General features: G+C 40.5%; 1 protein-coding gene across 2 annotated transcripts in view; it reads right to left on the reverse strand.

Annotated features, from left to right (window-relative positions):
* The window catches only part of MARCHF8 (membrane associated ring-CH-type finger 8), an 88,119-nt gene that overhangs the window by 22,711 nt on the left and 47,709 nt on the right, over positions 1 to 17,699 (reverse strand). For both annotated transcript variants that reach the window (XM_058810407.1, XM_058810405.1), the window contains exon 3: positions 1,486 to 1,536. In XM_058810407.1, coding sequence (XP_058666390.1) covers positions 1,486 to 1,536 — 51 coding nt within the window. The remainder of the gene's footprint in view (positions 1 to 1,485; positions 1,537 to 17,699) is intronic.

Below are 17,699 nucleotides of genomic sequence, written 5' to 3' on the forward strand. Positions count from 1 at the left end.
TTTGATCCCCTTGAGAACTTTAGCTTTTGCAACACACAGCAGTCATGTTGAACATTTCAGCACTGCAAGATGAATGTAAATATTGATGTCTCACTTGCCAGCACTGCCAGGGAGAGCTTTACCAGAGTGCAAGGTCCTTCCCACTGCACTGCCACACCACCAGTTCTTGATGAATTAAGAATGAACTGTGCAGATTCATTTGGGTACCAAAGTGCTGCTGCCAAAAGGTTTGTGCTGATTTGAGACACTGGGAAAAGTACAATGATACTTAATGGCAAAACTACTATCTCTGCTGAACAAAACCTGAAAATCCAATTAAAGATCCCTAAGAAGACAAGAACCAGGGTAAAAAGGCATAAGCATAGTCCGTTTTTAGAAAAATCTACATGACTATTATACTCACACAGTTTTTATTTCAAAACCCCTTATATGAGTGCACATTTTCTGATGCCAAATGCAAAATTATCTCTTATCAATCCATGATAACAACACCTACAGCTTGGTCAACACCTTGTGCACCATGAAGTTGCCCTGCTCACTGTTTAGGACACCCAGTAACCCTCCCTTTTGGCTCCAAAGTGAAAGTTGTCTGTGCCCATATAAATCAAATATTATATGCAGACACTGTCTCCTCTGCTGCCGACAGTCATGAACAGTTCCCTAGATCCAGAAGTACTCACAATACTTATTATGTTGCAGCCGTAATGACTCAGTCTTTCATTAAAAGTAACTACAAGCAGCCACTTAAAACTGTGGCAACAAAGAGTTGAAGCTTATACACCCCATAAAAAGTACTGTTCAATCAACACAGCCAATAGAAAATCTTATGTGCAATGCAGAAAGAACAGTAAGTATTGCAATAATTATCTTGGACAGAAGATACCTTTTTCCTAAAGGCACAACAAAGCAGTTATGCTTTGGATGTGCCCACTGGCTATGCTGAAGAGTGACTAGAAGGGGTGGAGCATCCTGCTTGCCTTACATGACCAGGCTCAGTAAAATCAAACATTTAAAAATACTTACATAGTCATGTCCTGATAATAAGCTCATGGCACTTAAAAATAATTTGGTCTTGAAGTAACAACAGAATAACATTTAACCACATATCCTACACATATTAGGGGATGCACATCAGTACATATCTTACACAGCTTTATCTTACAAAACAACACACTGGAGTGATGTTTTTGGAGCCACTTTCCCCTCCAAGATAAGATCTCAGGCATCTGTCATCTATCTTGCTCCTATCAAGCTAAGGAGGCTGACAGTGTGAAAGAGAAAACCGACTGTAGCTTCCATTTCGTTTGACCTGTAAAGAGAGTCTGCAAAACACCAGAGTTCTAATGTTTCAGGAGTGACTATCAATGACAGGCATAAAAAACATTTTCTACTGGTCACATCATCAAATGTATCACCCAATTTCGAAATGAAAGAAATCCCAGTATCCCCAAGTTTATCAAAACGGAGTTACATGGAGCAACATACCTTTGAGATGTTACTGGAGCGGCTCACGGAATGCCCCAAAGCCTTCTCGTTCTGAAAGAGCAAGAACAGGATCACTGCAGCAACAAGTCACAGCTATGAGAATACTTAAAAGTTGGCATTAGAAATCAAATTCCATGGAGACAGTCTTACAGCTGGGGGCTTTTAAGGACATTGCTTCTATTGACATCAGCCTGATTTACAATAATCACTGAATTGCTTTGTCTGTTTAACAAGATATTACCTTGCAGAATATCACATAGGCAACACATGTACAAACTGACAAATACTAAAACAGTTATTTCTTTTTTCTGAGGGTACTGTAAAGGCCTTTTCTCAGATGCCATCAATTTTAGAAAGGATACTTCTCAGTATCATGAAGACCTGCTTCATCTAAAACAGACAAACACACAAAGACCCTCAAAAATATGGACATAATACTTATGCAAAGACTAATGTTGAACAGGACTACTGCCAGAACCTGTGTGGTAAGAACTGGCTCCAATCATAAGGGACAGCCTAGCTGATTTCATCAAAGGCACTGTAACCATAGCAACAGGGCAAAAAACAATTCATTGAAGCTACAGGAGACAGGAGGAAGAAAAAAGGGGGCAGGAACATGTTCTCAAGCTATGACGAAAAGAGACCAACACCAGTTGGCAAGCACAAAGACTTGCCACTGCCTGTGTGAGGTGTGGGGGGAGCAGGCTGTGCTTGGCCTTCTAGGGATGTGTGGGAAGCAAACAGAGCAAGGCTACATGCAACAAGAGAAAATGACAGCAGAGAGTGAAACCCTTGGGTGAGAAGTCTCCCTGAAGCAAGACAGGTGACAGTCTCAAATCCAGCCCAAGGTGCCAAAGACAAGGACGAAATTAAACAGAGCAGAGGTTTCTTCATGTTAACTCAATTCCCCCCCACCAAAACTCCTGTCTAGCTGAAGAAGATGCTTGCAAGGGAGCATGACTGAATTTACACAGGCACCTGCACTGAAAAGGATGTGCTGAAATTCAATAAGCATCACAGGCTGGAAGACAAGACCTGTATTTGCACAACACAGTAGATGATGCAGAGTAAACAGACTTTTAGCTGCTGCCACAGAAACTTGTCTCTCTGCCTCTGCTCCCAGAACTGATTTTATCTGATAGATTCCAGGAGCCTCCAAGAGACAGCTGCACATATTATCTTTATTCATCTACTGTTGGAAACATATCTATCAGAGGTTTCAGTCAGCAGATGACCCCAAACTATTGGTTTTGTTATTGAAAAAGTGACCATTTTAAAACAAAATTACAATCTTGAAAAGTATTCCCATAAGGGCTACATGTGAATGCATGCACACATATATTTAGGAATCTGTGATATTCCTAATGGACTCCTAAGCACCTAAGTGCTTTTGAACATCTCTGTTTCTCAGCCATACAATGCAGGTACATTCATAACATCAACAGGAGATTCACAGTAGTAGATTTTAATAGCAGGCACAATCAATGAGGAAAAGAAACATCAAATAGATAAAAACTATTTAAAAGGCAAACAAACAAATCTCACTTTTCACTCTATATCCATCACCAGTACATCAGTCCTGGGATCTCATAGAATTATGCACAAATTAACAAAGACATGGGAATGGCAAGGCTAAACTCTCATGGTACTCTCAACAAATAGAAATCTTCAGACTATTTCTAGTATGTTCCCACTGCACAGTAAGACATTCTGGCTGGTAATCAGAGCTCCAAATAAGCTCTCCTTCCCTCATGCAAAAGCATTGTACTTTGCACTTGAATGAAAGAGGAAGACAAAAGCAACATCTGCAAGCAAGGACCCTACAATTATCACCAGTTAAAGTAAGTGTCACTCTCCTTTAGCAATTCAGTTTTTCTGTATGGAATAATGGGAATCCTGCCTTTTGAAGGCATCCTCCCCAACTAGAACCACCTGGCAGGTGTTTAAAAAACGAACAAATAAACTCCACCCAGATAGGAAAAAATTACAAGTGAAGCTTGTTACTCCTCCTGAGCCATTCACCAGCAGATGCTGCTCTGAGGTCCCCAGCAGCTAGTGTGGCTCTAGAAAAATGACTGAAAACCAGAAAAATTGCTACCCAGTCTTCTGGATGCACTTGCTTGCAATGACCAGAATACTCCTCCCAGCTTTCCTTTCTTTTTCTACCTTCCCCTTGAATTTGCTCCCAACTGTGAGTGACAGAGCTGCCTTTTTCCTTCACCAGCTGCTTCAGCTCACATCTGCCTTTCTTCAGGGCTCTAAACTTTGCCTTCTCCAAAGAGGCCATCTCTCAAGGCCTTTTCAGTTCAGATATCTAGAAGATGATAACTCCCTTCTGTCCTTTCTTTTGCCTCAGTCTTTCATATATTCAGCATTTCAAGTTATTTTAACCTTGCTTCCCTACCCTACTGTATCCATTTTCCACTAAGCACAACAGCTACATAGCTCACACAGCCAAGCCCAGAACTCCTGTGAACCCCAACACATCAGTTCCTACCATGAGAGCCACAGCAGCCACAGCTGCTCTTGTCCACTCCAAACACCACTGTATCAAACTGACCTTTCTCCAAACTTAGCTGCAGACTTACTGCAGCATCAGCAAGTGGGCACCCGAAAGAAATAAACTTAAGTATCTTGGCCAGATGAAAGGTTAACAATATATCAGTAAAATAATTTGGTTTTGTATTTCCAACACTCTGCTTTCTAGTCCTTAAGGCAGGCAAATAGAAGACAAGAGAGGAAGAAGATTCATAGCTTGTGCAACTATCTTCTGGTTACAACTGTGACTACACACCTAAATCCAGTCCTATGATTAATGCTAAACCCATCTTTTATCTCTGCTCATAGACCTGCAGAAGAAACTGCAAGCCAGATCCCAATGGGTTAGCAAGATGACTTTTATTCTCTTTCCATCTGGGAAAGGAGGACAGAGGGCACCAGAGGATGGTATTCCTTGCTTCCTGAAGTCTTCATTCTTTAACACACCAGTGACCTGTTAGGGCACTGTATTCCCCATTCTGCAATACGAGTTCTGTTTTACATTATCTTACACAATATCATGGGTTAAGAGCTTCATCTGAAGATAGGCATTCTCCATCTAAAATCCCAGTAACAAAGAGCAGAGACATTTTTTTGAGGACTGTGTTACTGCAAAGCCACAGAGAGAGACATCCCTACAAGGCAAGTACTAATGTTTCACCCCAAAAGAGACAGAAAACCAAACCAGGTCAGACTGGCTAGAGCACTGACAACTTGTGGTTTTCTACGTGGACTCTGAACTGCATTTTAATTTTATTTTGTGCATTACAATTCCATTTTACAATGACAGATTAAGCATGAGATTGATATCTAGCAAAATACTTACTGTTATCAACAATTAATGTCAGTAAATTTTAACAAAGTCTTCTGGGTAAATGGTTGCTTTTCTTAATAAAAAACTTTGCAGAAGAGAATAAATAAGTAAAAACTTCTCTGATTCATACAGCAATTCTCATTTTTAGATCTGATGAGAATTACAGAATGGAACACAGAATGGCACTGCTTGGAATGGTGAGGTGCTGAAGTACTGAGTAGCTGATCCATGCAGGGCAAAGCAGCAAATCAGAAGTGAAACTCTGTTCTTCCATTGAGTCCCACAGCCAGAGCATGAATGCATCACTGCTCTACAAACATGCAGTTGTACACACCCAGGTATTGTTTCAGGTTTCATGACTGGGTCAAATTTCCTGACAACTTCTTCCAAGAATTTCTCTGCAAATCTTGCTCTGCAACCTGAACAATTTATATTAAAAAGAGCATATGCTTTTAGTCTGGGAATAGGAAATTGCTGCTGATAATATTGGCAAGTGCACTTAATTGTCTGAAGTAGATAGAATGAGAGGAAAGAAATGGGAGAACACTTTTGTTGGCAATTATTTCCTTCACCTGTCAAAACCAATGGATTGTTAAGTTACAAAAGCTTTGTCAGCACTACATCTTGTCACTGACAGAACTTGACATATAATTACTCAAGTAAGAAATGGCATCTTATCATCTGACTATGACCTTTATTTCTTTCTAGTTACCATGTCATTGTGGAAGAGCAATAACTATCATCAAGGTTCATCAATGATTTTTGCACATAGCTAGAAGAGAAATGAAATTAAGAGTAATGCCATACAAGAGTAATGCCTGGTCAAAAAACATTCATGGCATCTATGCTTAGCATCTCTGCTCTTGTGGAGTATTAACTTAAAATACTTGTGCAGTGTTTACTTGACACTTGAAAGCAAAAGGGTGATGGAAATCACATCACCTATTTCCATTTTTTTTTTGCTTTTCTGGAGACACAGTATCAATATTGAGATAGGAATCCAAATCATGCCCCTTGCATCTAGTCCAGTATCTTCTGTTACTGGATAATCCCACTTGATTCATAGCAACCAGCAATCCATGGCTAAGTGCAGAAAACCAATGTAAGATTTCAGATGTATCATAAGGGAAAATCTATAGCAAGTTCACTGTGGATAATTCAGAGAGATCTCTAACTAGTTTATTCATATTCATATTAAGCCACTTCACATAGTGGGAGACAAATGCAGAAAAACAACCTGAAGGCAAAAGATAAGCCTGAAAGTAAAACATAGGAGAATTAACAAGCTTTATTCCAGGCACTGAACTTACAGCTGTGCCTGAAATCATCAGCCACAGAAATAAAACCATGAGCTCATACGGCTCTAACAGAAAAGAGTGGCCAACAAAAGCAGAAAACAACAAACAGACCAAATGGCTTCAGTGGCAAAGTTCAAGGAACTGAGGAATTCAAAAACCGGCCATGGCCCTGGGGGTTTGGAGACGCAGGTCAAGGAGGCTAGCAGATCACAAACAAGAAATAGAACTGAGAAGAAATTCAAAGAACAAGGCAAACACAGCAGAGTGCAGAAGTTAAGCAGGAATCTCTTGCCCATGTCTGCACCTAGTGTGGCCAGAAGCACCATGCACTCCATCTCCCCCTGCCTGAGGAGCAGCTCTCACAACATCCATGGATGTGCAGACTCGTCAGGCACAGGTCCCTACATGGAACAGATATGGCTACTTGCTGTGTACTGTTCTGTGCCTGGCTTTGCCAGTTTGGTCCTAGGACTATGAGAGAGATACAATGCCTGGAATCTTTCTTGCCTCCAGCCAGATGGTGGATAAGGTGACAATAGCATTCTCTCCAAAAAGCCCTCTTCTCCATGGCTTTGTTGAACGTACCATTTTTCTGGGGTTTTCATTGCTTTGCTTTACTTGCAAACACTCTGCAAAGTGCCTCCTATCATGGATACCCTGCATCTCCAGCTGCTAGTACAAAATGGACACCTGACTTCCATCTCCCTTCTTTAACCGTCTGAGCTAGAAGATGATATATGTGTTTTCCTCTTGATGACCAAAGGCTGCCTTACCTGGAAGCACAAATTTTTATTTCTGTGCAAGACCATCAGTCTGGTACATTTCACTAAAAATGTATCAATTTGCACACTTTCTACATGCAGGTCCCCTGGGCCCAATTTCAAACAAAGAAAGTAGACTACAAAGTTTGGCACCCAACATGTTTTACTGATGTTCTTATCTGCTGTTGCCAGACAACCTGCCTAAAATCGATGCACGACTTTATGTGATGCAACACAAAAAAATGAATCCTTCCCTCAGGGAACAAATTATATGAACTACAAAAGACGTGATCCAAAAATACACACCTTTCTTGATAATGGAAGCAGTACACGTTAAGCTTACAGCAAAAATGCCATTTCAAACAATTTTGTGTATTTAACCGCAGAAAGAAAGAGACAGGCGCTGAGGAAGTCTGCAATTATAAACACATTAAGAGGAATAACAGTCTATCTTTTACAAAGTAATTGCATTTAATGCAACCACTGGAATTCTCATGGTACACTAAACATGTCAATATGCCAAATCAATTGACTATTTTAAACATTCACCGATTAAAAAAACCTCCAGGCAACTGGTAACTTGGAATTTCTCAAGCTGCCAGCGGGCAGGAGGAAGCCTGCATCCTGGAGAGCCTGTGAGAAGAGCTGGCCTTGAGCTCCCCGTGTCTGCAGGGCCCTGCAGGTGTCAGGCCATGTTTTGGCACCTGCTCCTCACATCACTGCCTCTGCTCATCTAACATGGTCCACAAAGCTGCTTTTATCTTCAACTCATACCACCACAGTATACTGCTAAAACAGCGAAATAATCTCCTAGCCAAGCTAACAAAGGCCTCCTCAATCTAAAATCAGATTCAGAACAACACTAGAAAACTGTCTATTTCCCAAATAAATATTGATACTTCAAGTAGTTTCTATATTGCTCAAAGATTTGACCTTCTTTTCCTCCCTTTACATCTTAATGTAACATGATTGCTTATTAACCTATTTCTGACTGCATGGATCATAAGGGCAAACAATGTTCCCTAGAGAAATTGGAGAGATCACTTCCCAAATGATGCTGGGAAAGTGCTCAGGGTATTTTTGTTACCATTTAACGTGATATGGCTGAAAGCACATGACAAAAGAACTCTTGAAAGAACACTTGTAGACATTATACACATTTAGCAATACCTAATCAGTACAGACCAGCTTGCTTTTTCCTGAAATTTTATCTTTGCATTTTTATTAGTGCGGTCAGCAAAATATTCTGCCTGAAGCATTTCAAACTTAGCATTGAACAATCACAAAAATTTAGGCAAATGATCAACTAGGGCCTACATTTGCCATTAAACTCACCGAGCCAAGCACTGGTTACACTGAGATTCTTGTAAGACTCTAAATTGTGATGTTCTAGAGAGTTTTATTCATGTTATATTTCTAGCAACATTTGTTTGTAAGTTCAGACAACTCACTACAAATAGGGTCTTAGAAAAGCAAAATATTCAGCCATCCTTAAAGAAAACACTGCTCTGGGAAAAAAAAATTATTCACACCTAAGGGAAAATGTACTTTTTATTTAAAAGACAGAGCATTTGAACTGCAAAATGAGAATCTTTTAAAGCATAAATGAGCTAATAAAAATTTTTATTAAATGACTCTTCAGAGTTCCTGACTAATTATCCAGTAAATTCCAAACATGTTGACTGACTATATACCATAAAAAATTTGAAGAACATGCATGCATGTGTGAATGCCCACATTTACATACTTTTCTGCTCTTTAAATTAAAAATGTTCCACTCCCCTTCTCCTCTTAGAAAAACCCCTACAAAACTAGAGAAAGCACATATACAGCCATCTATCTTCTCTGTTTCCCCAAAAGTCACACCCTGATACCAGAAACAAATGGCAAAAGCCCCTTGAGATGTAGCAGGCTACCCTACCCAGTAACCCAAGAGCATTTTATATAATTTTGTCAAGAAAGCACAGTTGTTCTCACACAAGGCCTCTCCTGATGCTAGTGTGAGTCCATAGTGGGCTACCTGGGGCATCATTCATGGGCACCCACTGGTGTTCTGCACTGTTTGGTGCTGCGAGCATTTAAAGTCACTGCAGTCCTGCAGTACAGTGCACGGCAAGAACCTGATAAGGCAGGGCTTTGAAACACCTGGCTGCACCCCAGCCTCCTATGCCACTGTTAACCACACCCTCCACAGCCTGGCTCAGCAGAACACTTCTGCAACTGTGAAATTCAGGGCTTCCTGCAGAAATTCAGAGCTGAAGAAGCCAAGGTATGATATCTCCTGCTTTTACACGTCTGTCTGTCAGGGCCATTCTGCTTGTTCACAGTCATGTGTGAACAAGAGTGACTTGAGATGGTCATTTCTCACTGACCAAGAAACCCTGTGATTTGCACAGTGCTAGAGGCTGCAAAAGCACACAGGATTTAACACACTCTAAATGTACTTCCTGCCATCTGGGCACTGCTGGCTCAAAGACTCTGACTGAGTCACTACAACACGCTGACCGGAAGAAAAGTATTTCAATAGCTACAAGTGGTAGTAGGTAGTTTTAAAAACACTAATTTACCTTAAGGCATGAGAAACAGAGATGAAAAAAATTGCACTAAGAGTCAGCTAGAAAAACATGTTTGCCTTTGCACATGGAAATCTACATTTACTACACAATCAGCTGGGAGAAGCAGGAACACATCTTAAAGAACCCGTGTGCAGGAAGGGACAGATGTGCAGTGCTTACACTGTGCAACACTGAAGCCAATGAAGCCCTGTTGGCTAAATTAAACAGGGATGACCCAGCACAGCAGGGCCATCAATCTGCAGGCCAGCATACAGTAAAAGGAAAAGAAAAAGAGATTTTTCTGGAGCAGGTGGTGTGGATACAGAGTATGGTGCCTGAAGCTGGAAAGGGGATGCTCCGTGTGGGCAGCCTCAAAACCTAAAAACCTAGAGAACAGCAGAAGACTGTCTGAGGCAACTGGATGGGAGACTTACAAAACCTATGAGCTGAAGAGAAGGAGAGCACTGCCCTTCACCCATTTGGGGAACTCGGCACACACACTGTCTAATAAGGAGGGCTGAGGCTTCTGTGTGTCTGAATGAGCCAAATGCCAGCAGCTGCCTAAGAACTAAATTTACCACTACAGTCCCAGGAACGCCTGCATTTCCTGCTAAAATAAAATCTCTGGGCCATTAGCCTATTGAAACAGAAGCTTTTCCACTTAACTGAAGACATTTACTCATTCTCTTTCTGCAACTCTCATGCTCCAGTTCCAGTGAAATCCTGCTCAGTCTCGGAGTTTTTTATGGAAACACACATGCATCAGCTCAAAAGTACTGATATTATGCAAGCAGTATTAAGCAATTCACTTCTTTGGGTTCCTCTGTCTCACTCATGTATTCCTATGAAACAGAAAAGGAACTGCAGCTGTGGAGTGTGCTGGCTGACCTACTGGGGACAGTGCTGCATTTCTGCACTGACGCAGCATTTTGTAAAGTTTACTTCCCAAGAGGAAAAGGTTATAACTAAGCCTCATACTCACATTAAATCTCCTGATCTTTGTTTATCTAAAGCTTTGACTGAGGACTTTTTTTGTCACAGGAAATTGCATCAAAGTTATCAGGAAAACTGTATTAACTTATACAATTTGACTTTTGTCAAATTGACTTTAAATTGACCTCCACCAAACCTAGATTTTAAAAACTCAGTTTCCATCTTTTCTATGCTCACTGCTCTACACATTCATTATCTGTAGAAATCACACTAGCAATCTGTGCAATCTGCAACTGGTTTAGAAAACAATACATATTATTAAAACACATTTTTTAAATTTTTTGAATTAACTTTTAAAACGTCACAAAGAACCAATGAACAATTAAAGGCCTTTTTGTATACTTGCTACAAACATATATAATCATACCTTTAAGGGAGGCTGTTTTCTCTTAGCCTTTACACCTCTTAATTAAGTGAAAAGTTGAAACAATGAAAGAGGAGCTTCACCACTGGTACTAGAATCCAGCAGAGAAGATTCCCTTTGGGGGCAGGATCCTCAGTTTGCAAGCTTTTATACCTGGAACACCACACCAATCACATGCTTACTGATCCTTTTAAAACAAAGTTCTGATCCAGAACTGAAACTTCTCAGTCCACACACCCCAAAAAGCCTATTTCTGATTCCCCTTAGTTTTAAAAACACAAAAAAACCCATCATCCCTGAACATAAGTACCATCCTTCCAGTGTGAAATGACTGCTGAAGCATCTTCCTAGAGATTGAAGAAAAGTAACAACTGCTTTGGAAATCCATTTTTCTTAAAAGCCAAATCCCAGGCAAACAATATTGCTTATCTGGACATTACAAAATGGAACAAAAATCTCTCTTAGATTTTAGTTTTAAAGGGGCCCTTCAGAAGGCGGCCAGCAAGAAAAAAAATATGCAAAGCATTCTCTAAAAGACAAAACAGATGATTTGGCACAACAAGCACAGTGGGAAAAGGCAGGGGGAAGGATTAGATGCTGCTGAGCTGCATCCTGCAAGTGCAGGCAGTGAGAGTGATCAGACAGTACCATGGGATAAGGATGCAACCCGCATGAAAAACTGGACTGGGCTCTGAAATACAGAGACTTAAATGTACAAGGACTCAAACCAGAACATTGTAGCCCACATTCACAATCCGCTATATTTAAAATTCCCAGGTTTTGTGCTTCAATACAAAGTTACCAAACAGGAGTGAGACTGATCTGAATTTGCAAGGAAAAGCTAAGGGTTAGATACATTTATCATCTTTTGCATTTTATCTCTTTGTTTTCCTTTCATCTTTTCTTACACATATGTGCTATGCTTTGAGGAATGCCTGTTTTCACAGGCATCTAGGAGGAAATTCATGGATGAGATTAAATGATTCTTTAGGTCAGGCAAGACCTGAGACTGGTGAGCAGGGATTCCTGCAACAAAACAAGCATCATGAACAATGGGAATCAACCCAAAGGAAAATGCATTTACAACTGATCAAAAGGTAACAGTTCACCCTGCAGTTATGACAGTTTCCTATTACCCTTACAGTTCAAGTTTTAATAATCCTCCAAACAGGGAGATAGAGGTATTTAAGTATCAGGTCTAGAAAAATTCTGTGAGTCTTTGGACATACTCCCTGTAGGCTTCCCTTGTTTAATGTGTACAAGTGAAGAAAACATCTCATCTCCAGTGAAAAGTTGCTGAGGCAAACCTCTTCCAGTCACTTAAAACTCCAAGCTTTAGAATCTCAAAGTAGTGAAATAGCTAGTCTTATCCTGCAGCTAAGAACAAAGTAGCAAAACAGAGAGGTAAATAATAAAAGCTAGAATTCAAAGGAATGAGTGGCCAATTTTCTACAGAGATGCTCAGAAAAGCTGATAGTTTTCTTGAAAGGTTCCTTAACACCATCTGCTGCTAGTACCCAAAATGACAGAACAAATGACATAAAAAAGAGGACATAAAACTGGAAGAGCCTCTCTTAGTACATTGAAGTATTTGGATAACACCCACATTATCCCTGAAAATCAAGCTGTACTACAGGATTGAAACTTTGGTGCACAGTGCATGTGATTTCTCATATATCACCTTTCCTCCAAAACAGTATTCCCCCTCCAGAGGAAATACTGCAGTTGTTCAGTGTTGAACAGCACTAGGCAGCAGCTCATGACAAGAGCAGGACAAGATGATACCTGTAAAAGAGACACGATGAGGCCCGTTTGCAATTCACAGCCTCTTTCAAAACACACACACCTGGAGTTTGATATCAGTGTCCTGAAGCAGGCAAACGTGGCAGTCACTTGGCAGAAGAGAAACCTGAGGCACAAGGAAGTTCTGCTGCCCTGAGTGAAATTCACCCGTTTGTACAACTGCTGCATGCGGTGTTGCTCAGTGTCACAGCCAGCAGCTGTGTCCTGTTACAGGCACGTGGCCGAAGAGCGTGTGTGGCTTGCCCAGGATGAGTTTCATGTACACTGAAACCATGCCAAAGCAAGGAGAACACGAGCAAGAGCTCTCCCCTCCATTCTGCTTGGTTGCAGAATGTAAATCTCCAAGCTGGATCTTGTCAGGGCATTGATTTTCACATGGAGTCTCAGAGTTCAGGATCTGCTTTAGGAGCTGCCTCCCAGAGCCCACCACCTGGCAAAACACTGAATGCTTCTTAGTAACTGCTTCCTCTAAATCAGTGATGCATTGCATTCCACCAATCTCATTTCACCGCTGAAACTTTTTTATTTGTCCCCACCACTTGTAAATTTCATCTCAAATTGTCACTGCACTTTCTTGGCTGTATAATGACTTTTAGTTCTCTAAGCATATGGTCCACAAGCATACAGAAGGTGCTCCACAATGTCCTCATTCCCCTGCACATGGAAGCAAGGAAACTGAGGGTGATGCAAACTGGTATATGTTCAAAGATGCCTAATTTGTTTTATGGTTTTCTGTTTGTTTTGTGGTGGAGTTTTGGTTTTGTTTGCTCTTTTTTTTGTTGTTGTTTCTTCTTTTTTTTGGTTTTTTTTTTTTTGCAAGTGAGGCCCCACAGCATAATAAATCTACAAGCTTGCCCAAGAAAGTTAGGCTTCCTCTAGGTGCTTGGATATTTAAGTTTTTCCAACCTTTGACACATTCAAAAACCCTGCTGCCTGTGGTCCCAAGCACATGGGCATAACTGGAGCATAGCAGTGTAACTGAAGTAAGAGGATTACATTGCAGGAGGGGCACGTTTTGGTGCAAGACTAGAGGCTTATGGAGATTAAAAAACACTTTGCTTCCTAAAGTGACAGGGTGAAACCAGGAAAGCCCACACATAAACACTGCCTGTAAGTAAGCATTGCTTTGTATCCTTCAGCAGCAGATACAGTGAGGAGAACAGCCAGTGAGCCAGTGACCACATCAAGTGCATCTTCAGCCACCACCACTGTCCCCAGCACCATCTTAACCCACATCACATCTGCACTTTGTGTCTCCTTGTGCCTTTTATCACTCTTGACTCTTCTCAAGATACTGCTCTTCCCATATGAACCTGCCCTTTTCTCCTTTGTGCTGCTATCTATATTGTCTTTCTCTGTATCTTTCCCCACCTCTACAATAACTTGGAAATATTTTTTAATTCAATGCAAGAAACAGAATTTGGGATGTTATACAAAGGAGGAGGACTTCCAAATGAAGAATTTAGAATGGATAGAAATATAGTCATCTTCATAAAATCTAATCCTGGGTGCAAAGGGGAACTCCTGTAAGCTTTAGAAAATAGGATTGCAATAATTTTTAAATCCAGAAGGATTTTATTTCTCTGCCAGCTAACACTCCTCGGAAGTGACGCATTAGATTTGGATTCCAGTCCAACATACCCCTCTAACAAATACTTACAGATAGGTGGTTTTATTCCCTGAAAGATATGGAGGTAATCTCACTATACAAGAGTGACAAATACTGGAGGGCCTAGAATGACTGGAACATTCTGTCTGGATGTAATTAAAAATCAGAATACTGTGCCAAATTCAATTGATACTTTCAAGAAAGAAGAAAAATCAGGAGCAGGGCTGTGTACTGCTCAGCAATACAACACATGGCAAAAGGCTGGAACTGATTCAGAAATCTTATAACCCAACACAAGAAAAGATAACTGCAGCAATCAACAAAAGGCACTAAGAGGAAAGGATATTGGTGTAAAAATGGGAGGTTTCAATGGAGTAGAAAGACTGTGAGGCATATTTATGTCAAATGCATTAAAATGCACACACAGACATATACACTTATATATTACAGCAAAAAACCCGCACAAACTACATTTTGTTTTCATTTAATGGAAAGCATCTGCACTGACAGGGTCAAATCAAGGGCTACAATAAACTAAGACAAAGAAACCCTCTCAAAAGAGAAATCCTTCAAGTGTCACCTCAATTTCAATGACAAGGTAATTGATTTTATTTGTACCACAGACAACAGCAAAGAAGAAAAGCTGGGCTAACCACTGAGGAATGGCTGAGGAACTGGGAGGTGCACTTTCTGTAGTCAGACCTTCATGGCCTTGGACACTAAACCTTCCCAAAGCTCAGCTGAAAATAAGGGGACAGAGTCAGAGATCACCTCCGAAAAGTACTGACAGGTAAAAGTGGTTCACATCTAAAAATGGTAAAGAAGAAGACAACTTGCAAAAATGCTTGCATTACAATGAGCAGATTCTCTTCCCACTGCTGATCAGGAGCTCATGCTTCCTTCTTGTTAAATTCACACTTCTTGCTATTGCAGATGCTCTGTTTTCATCTCAGAGATATCTGTGTTCACTCTTGTCTTCCTTTCAGTGAAAAGCATGTTAACATCTTCCCTGGAGTCAGACATGTGAGAAGGCTTCTACTTGTGCTTCTGCAAATCAAAAGCAGCTGCTACATGGCATGGCATGGCAGAAGTGAAAACTCTTCTAGATAAAAAGCAGAAGAGCAAGTAAGGGAAAGGAGGACAGAGCAAATAATAAGCAATAAAATCAGCAATACAACTGAGGAAGAAAAAACCAAAATAGATAATCCTCCTCCACCCCTAACTGTTTGTTTTTGTTTTGTTTTTCTAAAGACAGGATGTCTCTTACATTTCTTTTCTGAATTTCAGATGAGATGTGTAGGTCTTCTGATGAGAGACAATTTGCACAAACCATTAATGGTTTGAAGCATCATGAAAAACTAGACTGAAGAGCCTGATGCAGAAGCTTTTTCATAGGCTAGGGGAGAGACTACCAGACAGCAAAGGAGAATGCAGAGTTCCTTTCCAACTGTACCCACCCAAGGAATATTCTTGTCCCTGTTGTACTTTATTTGACTCTGAGATAAATGGGCTGCAGAATGAGACTGTTAAAACATCCACACTACACCTGCTGCATCTCAGAAATCCTTTCACACAGAAGAACCTCAGCTCCCACCACTAAGTCTCTTCCAGCTGTCATCTGCCATAATATTATTATAATTTCGTAGGATACACAGTTTCTTGATCAAAAGACTTAAATAAAAGACAAAAATCTGCATTTGGGCCAGATTATCACTGCATTTACCTAGCTTGATTTTTCAATATGAATTTGGCCTCTGTTCTGTTTGTTATTTAAAAAGATTGCCTTTCTTGAATTTTCATGTACATTGTCCTAAGCCTGTTCCTCTCCACACAGGACAGCTAAGTACTTTATGCCAGGTAACCAGGAGACAGTCTCAGTCTTACCACTAAAAGGGCTTTGCTCCAGTACAGCTGAGGGAGGCAGAAGAAAGGTTTCTTGTAACGAGCTACATTTCTCAGTATCCATAACACTACAGTTCATTAGGAGGATTTGCATCCTTTTATTTTTAAACCATACTGTGTAGACTAAGGCAACCTTACTGAGAAATCGGCTTGGTCCTGGACCACTCTTCAACTCTTCTTTACATTTAAAACAGCATTTTTGCAGAAGAGAAAATGCCCAATGCCTAATTAAGACCTTGATAGGGCTGTAATTTGTTTAAATGCCACAGGTATGTCATGAAAACAATGGTGCAAAATACCAACACAAAACTCCCTGCCTTGCACAGCCAGTGAAAATCTGCCAACCAAAATAAGCTTTATGGACAGAGATAATTTTTTTTTTTTTGCCTGTCTGCTGTGTGTTTGCCATTTAAATACAAGCATTTTAGTGAATCATGAGCCTTCAAAGCACATCTTGGGCTTACAGCTCTCCTACCCTTGCAGCCACTAAGAAAAATAGGTAGAAAATATCTTTCAATTGTGAAAATCTTTTCAGTTGAAAAGCTGATGTGGCAATGATGAGGGATTGTCACAACCTGTCACCAAAGTTCACTATTTTAAGGCTGATGAAAAACAACAGGGACAGTTATAAACCACTGTCCCTTAGAAAGCAGCAGCTCCCAAGCTTTGCACACAATTTCAGGGATGCTGACTGCAGTTAAGCTCTTGGTTCTTAATTTAAGAGCTTCTGTCAAACTGTAATAACTGTACCAGACTGCAGCACAGATGATCACTATGTCAACTCCTATTCTGACCCTTAATTGTAACCTGGGAAATGAGAAGCCAACAGAAGTCAGGAGACTAATTTCACTTGAAACAAGGGATATTTTGAGGGAGAACAACATGCAGTCAGTATTCTCAAAAAGACCAGGGTGGATGTAGGGCCACAACTATGGAAGAGGGAAGTATTAAAGAAGTAAAATATCAGAAGCAGAGTTCCTGAAAAATGCAGACAGAAAACAAAGGGATTATTAGTCTAACCAAGATGGCCCAGCATGGATTTCAAAGTAGAGCCGGTGCTTCAAATAGCCTAAGGTATTACATCTGGTTCTTCAAACTAATCTGACCCCTTTGAGACAGACAAATACTTCCTTGGGGAAGAGTGTTGCTATATTTCAACATCCTCATATATTAACTACTGACTGTCAATTGAGATAGAGTAAGTACCCCAGCGAGTCATAAAACACTAATTTTCCATTAGACAGCAAGAGAGAAACTGAAGACGAGTAACAGCAACAAAATTAGTAGTTAACAGAAACCAGATGCAATGGTAAAAACTGCCCAACCATTAACTTAATATCAAGAGAAAGAGGTAACAGTGTGTGGTAACCACAGAATGCCCTGAATATGGAGAACAACCAACCAAGTCAGCATAAGGGAGCTTAAATTCATTGGTTTTGAGACTGCTTCCTGTTACACTAGGCTAAGCTGACATTATATTAGAAAGAGGGAAAAAGAGATCCCCGGACAAGAGAAACACAAAAACCCATGTTAGCAGCATCTCAGCTGCCCATCAGAAGGTGCAGAAACCAATCTCT

Source organism: Ammospiza caudacuta, chromosome 9 (assembly GCF_027887145.1).
Source record: "Ammospiza caudacuta isolate bAmmCau1 chromosome 9, bAmmCau1.pri, whole genome shotgun sequence".
Classification (NCBI taxonomy): Eukaryota; Metazoa; Chordata; class Aves; order Passeriformes; family Passerellidae; genus Ammospiza; species Ammospiza caudacuta.